The 7,174-nt window shown below is 60.9% G+C and overlaps 1 protein-coding gene across 1 annotated transcript in view; it reads left to right on the top strand.

Annotated features, from left to right (window-relative positions):
- The window catches only part of MARK2 (microtubule affinity regulating kinase 2), a 25,465-nt gene that overhangs the window by 10,359 nt on the left and 7,932 nt on the right, over positions 1-7,174 (top strand). Inside the window, exon 2 of the mRNA XM_025193257.1 lies at positions 6,613-6,792. Within this exon, the coding sequence (XP_025049042.1) occupies positions 6,613-6,792 (180 nt within the window). The remainder of the gene's footprint in view (positions 1-6,612; positions 6,793-7,174) is intronic.

Raw genomic sequence — 7,174 nt, 5'->3', positions numbered from 1 at the left:
GGAAAGAGTTCCAAAGGGAGAGGAATAATTCCTTTATTTGAGGGTGTGCGGTGTGCCAGGAAATAAAATAATTCCAACAGATCTAATCCCAACAGATGCTGGCATTTTGGGGAATAATTAAGGAGTAATTTCTTTGTTTGAGGGTGTATGCTAGGAAATACAGTAATCCCAATAGGTCTAACCCCACTGAACGTGGAAGAAATTCTAAAGGGAAAGGAATAATTCCCTTATTTGATGGCTTGTGGTATGCTAGGAAATATGGTAATCCCAGCAGGTCCAGCCCTACTGACAGCTCACATTTTGGTGAAGAAATTCCAAGGGGAAAAAGATACATCCTTTATTTGAGGATGTATGGTATGCTGGGAAATAATCCAGAGAGGTGTAATCTTAATGAATGCTGGCATTTTGGGGGAATAATTAAAGAAATACTTCCTTTATTTAACAGCGTGTGGTGTGCCATGAAATACGGTAATCCCAATAGCCAGGTTGTAACGTCTTCGGTGCAGATAGTGTACTTCCCCCCATACCACACATCACCAAATAAAGCCAGCCCTTTATTTTGGGAGGCTGAACAGAGGTCTGGTCGACGGTGCAACATAGAGTCAGCCCGATGACACACCTACAAGCCCTGCCCACATCCCCTGCCAGGCTGTCCCCGCCAAGTGCCTTATCAGGGATTAGGGAAGAGATGACACAGCAGTGCCAGCCGGGACACCTGGGTTCTATTCCTGGCATTAGAAAGGGAAGGGGGGAGCATGAGCAGGTCAGAACAGACAGGCTGAGAGCCCGGACGCCTGGGTCCTCTCTTAGGTGTGAGAGCAGGATTGGGCGTGTACCCAGGTGTCCAGGCTTCCCAGACCCCCGACCCATGCCCTGTCCCAGTCCTCCAACCCCCACTCCCATCCCAGAGCTGGAGGAGGGGGGCACCCAGGTGTCCGGGCTCCCAGGGTCTCTGCTCTAACCCCCCCCAGCCCCTCCCCGGTGGGTGAGACTCGGGTGTCCAGGCCCCAGCTCCCTTGCTCTAACCCTTCAGCCCCTCCGAGACAGATGGACCCAGGCGTGCGGTTCCTAGGGCCCCTCTTCTAACCCCCCAGCCTCTCCCCCACAGGTAGAGCCCAGGCTCTATCAAGTGGTCGTGGGATCCAGGTATCCTGGCTCCTGGAAACCTAATGTCCAGGAAGTGTGGCACTCGGGGGGCAGGAACTTTGTGGGGCCACCCATCCGGGACACACTATGCCCTCAGGAGGACTGACTCGGTGTCCCACAAGCTTAGGCCTCAGACCCTTTCCAAGTAGCAAGGCAGTTAGTTCTTTACCGTAAGTCTTTTTTGTTATGACTTCTCGTTAAAGTGTGTGTACGTCACAAGCCTTATCAGGACACCACCGGCAGCTTCCTGCCTCGGGCCCAAGCCACAGCATCTCAGCCCCTAGCTGTGGCTGGGAGAGGACGAGCACGGGGCTCCACCCTCTTGGCTTCACGGCATGCACTGCATCTCCATGCTTCTGTTCCAGGGAACAGGATAGCTTCCCCACTTAAAACATGGTGATCTTTATAAATGGGTCATAATTTACATTTAATGCTTATAATTAAAGGCTGTTCCCATGGTATAAACCTTGTTGAGATATGCCAGACCGGGCAGCACTACTGCCCCCTTAGCCTGCTCGGTGGCTGCTGCCTGGGTATCATTTCCTGGACACCTGGATTCCATGTGTGTGTCCCAGGTCCTATGTGTGGGTCCCAGACACCTGGCTTCCTTATCCCGGACACCTGGGTTACATTTGTGCAGGTCCCAGGTACCTGGGCTCCCCATCCCGGACACCTGGGTTCTGTATGTGCATCCCGGATGCCTGGCTTCCCCATTTTGGACACATGGGTTCAGCATGCACCGGGGGGTCACTAGACATATCCAGCAGGGCCAGAAATCTGCTCCCGGTTCCCATGGCAACCACCATCAACAGCTGATTTGCTGAGCCAAAAATACTCCTTGTTGAGGGGTGTAGGGGCCTAGGGAGCCTCACAGAGGGGGGAAGGGGCACCCCCCAAATTTGGCCCATGGCCCAGCTGGGCTTGAATTCACACCCTGCTCCGCCCCAAGATCAGTTGTTTTTCTGCATGCGCTGTATTAGTAGCCTTACGGTAACACCTGAGGGGGAGGGATAGCCTATGTATTCATGGCCCTTACCATAATGTTGCTAATATTGGAGGGGTGGATCTGGGGCTCACACGCCAGGCCCCCCCCAGGCTCCCAACAGCCTCCAGGCCAAGCACGAGGCACAAGGATGCCTGGGATCTACCCTGCGGGGAAGGGGGTGTCGCTTACAGTGGGGTGGGGCTGCATCACAGGGCACTTGGGGCACTAGCTTCTGCCAGGGAGGAGGAAAGCGTGTTGGTATTGTGCCCTTGGTGTGTCAGCATGCTAGTTGGTATTGTGCCCTTAGCACATTGGTTATTGTACCCATCGCTTGTTGGTTAGCATGGTAGCGTGTCTGTGTTGGTGAGCATACTGGTTAGTGTGCCCGCAGTGCACTAGTTAGCATGTTGTTAGCATACCCATAGTATGCCGGTTCGTATGTTGGTCGGTGTGATGCTAGTGTGCCCCTAGCTTGCCAGTTAGCATGATGTTAGTGTGTCATTTAGTTTGTTGGTTAGTGTGTTGTTAGCATGCATGGCCATAGCACGTCTGTTAGCGGGATGGTCATTGTGTCATTAGTGTGCCGGTTAGCATGCCCAGAGCATCAGCATGTTGTTAGCGTGTCAGTAGCATACCAGTTGCCTTGCCAGTGCCAAGCCCATGGTGGGACAGATCATGGGCTGTCCTCACGTGGAGGGGCAGCCACGTGGCAGTGGCCTCAGGTCTCCCTGCGCCTGGCACTGCACATGGGGCCCTAGCATGGACTCGGTCTCCTGCTACAGAGGCCGGGAGGGGATATGATCTGAGGTATAAATAGCCTGTGCCACCCCCGCCTCTGCCACAAAGAGGGGGGTATGCGCACAGACACAGATTTGTGGCAAGGGGGCACAGGGGTTGGATCAGCACAGGCGCATGTACGGGGGGCGCGGGGGCACGGGCGCACACGCTGGTAAATATAGCGGGGCGGGGGGCGGCGCCAGCTGCCAGGAGCAAAACTGACGAGCGCCAAGCGCCAGCCCCGCGCCGCTTTGCAGCCGCCCCCTCAGCTGGAGCCTGAGAGAGAGTGTATGCACATGCGTGTGGGGGGAGGTGGGGTGCTTAGGTTGTGTGTGCGCACATTTGTGTGCGTGTCCCGGATGCCTGGGTTTTGTGTGTGCATGTATCCCAGATGCCTAGGTTGTGTGCACACGCGCATGTGTGCATTGGATGCCTGGGTTGGCGGGAAGGGATGTCAGATGCCTGCGCTCTGTGTGTGTGTGTGCATGCACATGCTTGCACACGTGTGTCCTGGATGCCTGGGTTCTGCATGTGTGTGTGTGGGATACCTGGGTTCTCTGTGTGTGTACATTGTCTGCTGGATGTCTGTGTTATGTGTGTGCACATGTATCCCAGACACCTGAGTTCTGTGTGTGTACGTGCGAGTATGTCCCGGACATCTGTGTCATGGGAGCAGTTGCCCCCTCCTGATGCCCCCAGCTCTGCTGCATCCCAGCGAGGGGCCCACACATGTTACACTCACCCCACAACACAGCACCCCCCAGAGCCAGCCGCACCTCTGTGACACTGAGTCACCAGCAAACATGAACAGGTGACAGAACCGGCACCACCTCTGTCGTAGTTGGCTCCAGCGCCCCCATAGTCAGCCGCATCCCAGCACTAGGCAAGGGGCCCATGTCCCCAGCCCGCACACCCCTCCCAAAGCCAGAGAGAACCCAGGAGTCCGGCCTCCCAGATCCCCTGCTCTCAGCCCCCAACCCCACTCGCCTCCCAGAGAACGCAGGTGTGCGGGCTCGCAGACGCCCCTGTTCTTTGGCCCCAGCCTGGGTTATATATAGTAGGGGACAACCTGGACACCTGGGTTCTCTCAACTCCGGGAGGGGACCTGGGGCTGGGGTTAGGACAGGGAGAAGCTGGATGCCTGAGTTCCCTGGGAGGGGATTGGGGCTGGGGATGTCAGAACAGGGGGGGACCGGGAGCCCGGACACCTGGGTTCTCTCTCCCCAGATGGGGGGTCTGCTAGGTGAGAGCAGGAGGGGTTGCAACCCCGACACCTGGGTCCTCTGTGAAAGGATTGGTGGCTGGGGGGTGACAGCAGGCCTGAGACCCCGGATGCTTGGGTCCTCTAGGAGGGGACTGGGCATTTAGAGCAAGGGGATGCTGGGAGCCCGGATGCCTGGGTACCCTGGGAGGGGAGTCAGGACCAGTGGGTTTGAGCAGGGAGGGCCCGGGAGGCTGGGAACCCAGATGCCTGGGTTCCCCGGGCAGGCGCCGGCTCGCTCAGGTGTTGGGGGCGGGGCTGGGGGGGGCCCGCCTGCACTTTGCTCCCGGGCCCGACACTTCCGGCTCCGGTGCCCAAACCCCCCTGCCCCGGCGCTGCCGGCTCTGGCCCCCCTTCCGGCTCCTGCCCCCTCCCCCACCCCAGGACCTGTCCCCTGCTATGATGAGCTCCAGGGGGCCTTCCCCGCGGCCCCCGCGGGTGGCTAGGGTGAGTGATCGACCACGAGGGTAGATCCCGGTGAATGGGGGAGGCAGGTTTGTCCCCAGGGAGCCTGAGGGCCCTGAACTACCCTCCCCCCTGGCTCTGAAGAAGGGACCTGGGTGCTAACCCCCAGCCCGGACACCTGGGTTCTCTGGGAAAGGGGTGGGCCTGGAGGGTATGGGGGAGTTGGGAGTTCGCACACCTGGGTTCTTGGCAAGGGAGTGGGGCTGGGGGATATGAGAGGTGAGTTGGTGGGAGCCTGGATGCCTGGGTCCTTGGCAAAGGAGTGGGGCTAGGGGGTGTTGAGAGGTGGGGGGTAGGAGTTCGCGCGCCTGGGTCCTTGGCAAGGGAGTGGGGCTGGGGGGTGGGAGAGGTAGGGGGGGGGGAGTTCACACGCCTGGGTTCATGGCAAGAGAGTGGGGCTGGGGGGTGGGAGAGGTAGGGGGGGGGGAGTTCACACGCCTGGGTTCATGGCAAGAGAGTGGGGCTGGGGGGTGGGAGAGGTAGGGGGGGGGGAGTTCACACGCCTGGGTTCATGGCAAGAGAGTGGGGCTGGGGGGTGGGAGAGGTAGGGGGGGGGGAGTTCACACGCCTGGGTTCATGGCAAGAGAGTGGGGCTGGGGGGTGGGAGAGGTAGGGGGGGGGGAGTTCACACGCCTGGGTTCATGGCAAGAGAGTGGGGCTGGGGGGTGGGAGCCTGGGCACTCAGACACCTGGGTTCTCCCCAGCACTGGGAGAGGAGTGGGGCTGGGGGGTGAGAGCAGGGGGCCGCTGGGAACCCGGATGCCTGGCTTCTCTGGGAAGGACACAAGGCATATGGGCAGAGGGACCCCTAAGGCCCCCTCCACGTGTGGCACCCTGTGGGGGGGCTGCCAGGCAGAGAGGCTCATGGGAAGGGCAGGGGTGGGCACCTCACCTGGCCTTACCCCGTGCTGGGTGGCTGTTACCCACAATGCACCAGGGTGGGCTTGGCACAGGTGAATGAGGAAGCGCCTGGCCACTTCCTCCTCGTCAGGGGGGTGGGGGCTGGGAGACCGGATGCCTGGGTCCCTCCCAGCTCTGGGACGGGGGTGGGGGCTGGAGGGCAAGTGCTGGGAGCCCGGACACCCAGCTTCTTCCCCCAGCACAGTGACTGCACCCCCCCACGAACGTTAGCACTGCTTGTCCGTGCCTCAGTTTCCCCACCCAGCTGCTAGCCTCCTGGGGCAGAGCAGGGGTGGGGCTGTGTGTTGGGGGGCTCAGGCTGGCTGGGAGCCCATGGCACAGGGCTTCATGTCGCCCCCCTCCTGGGGGGCGGGATCCAGGGAGGGGGTGGGGGGTATTGCCAGGTAATTGACTGGGCTTCTCATTGGTGGACCTGCCTGTTGCTGGCAGGGGACAGGGGTTGTCAGCCCGGACGCCTGGGTTCTCTCCTTGCTGCGGGAGAGGAGTGGGGTCTGCAGGATGAAAGCTGGGAGCCCGGACGCCTGGGTTCCCTGGGAAGGGAGTGGGTCTGGGGAGGGGTGAGCCCGGACCTCCCCAGAGTACAAGCCCAGAAGGGAACGGGTCTGGGGGGTATGGCCTGGGAGTTCGGACACCTGGGTTCTCCCCAGCTCTGGGAGGGAAGTGGGGGCTGAGAGCAAGGGGCACTGGGACCCTGGACTCTCCAAGAAGGGAGTGGGTCTGGGGGCTATGAGCAGGGGCCTAAAAGCCCGGATGCCTGGGTTCTTTGGAGCTGTGAGGAGGGGTGGGGGCTGGTGGGTTGGGGTGGGGGTCCCGGGAGCCTGGATTTCTGTGTTCACTGGCAGAGGAGCAGGACTGTGAGCCCGGACACCTGGGTCCTGTCCCCTTTCTGGACACCCTTCACCCCGGGGCGGGGAGGGTCACTGACCCCTACAAATCACTCTGGGTGACAAATGAAGCACCGGTCTGTCCAGGCCCTCACTGCAGCTGGGAGAGGGGGGCTGTAGCCTGGGGGGTTTCGGAGTCCCTGCCGCCCCCCTGACTGTCCCCCTCCCCCCAGGCAGTGCTGGGCCCCACGGAGACCAAGGGCAGCGGCAAGGCTGCCATGCTGCGGGGCCGTCCCGTGCCCCCCGCCCCTGATGACCAGCCCCACGTGGGCAACTATCGCCTGCTCAAGACCATCGGCAAGGGCAATTTCGCCAAGGTCAAGCTGGCCCGACACGTCCTCACCGGCAAGGAGGTAGGGGTGGGACCTTGTGGGGCCAGGACACTATGGGGAGGGGGCTGAGGGGCAGGGGTGCCTCAATGGAGGGAAGAGTTAAAAGGGGTAGGGATGGAGCCAAGGGGCGGGGCCCTGGGGTGTGCTCAGGTTGGGTGGTGCCATGGGATGGGGGTGGAGCCTGAGCTGGTGGGGCAAGGCCATGGGAAGGGACAGGGCACCACAGGGTTGGGATCCAAGAGGCAGGGGTACTGCCTCCATGGAGGGAAAGGAGTGGGGCCTGAGCATGGGGTGGGGCCACGGGGGTGGGGCAAAGACAGTATGGGAGCGGTGCCAGAGGGGTTGTGGCCAGGGGGTAGGGGTGGGGCCAGCAGCCCCCACCCCTACCCAGAGGCACGCACAC

The sequence above is a fragment of the Alligator sinensis genome, unplaced genomic scaffold (genome assembly GCF_000455745.1).
Source record: "Alligator sinensis unplaced genomic scaffold, ASM45574v1 scaffold1860_2, whole genome shotgun sequence".
Lineage (NCBI taxonomy): Eukaryota > Metazoa > Chordata > Crocodylia > Alligatoridae > Alligator > Alligator sinensis.
The sequence above is the reverse complement of the archived record's forward strand: the minus strand, read 5'-3'. Positions and strand labels throughout refer to the sequence as shown.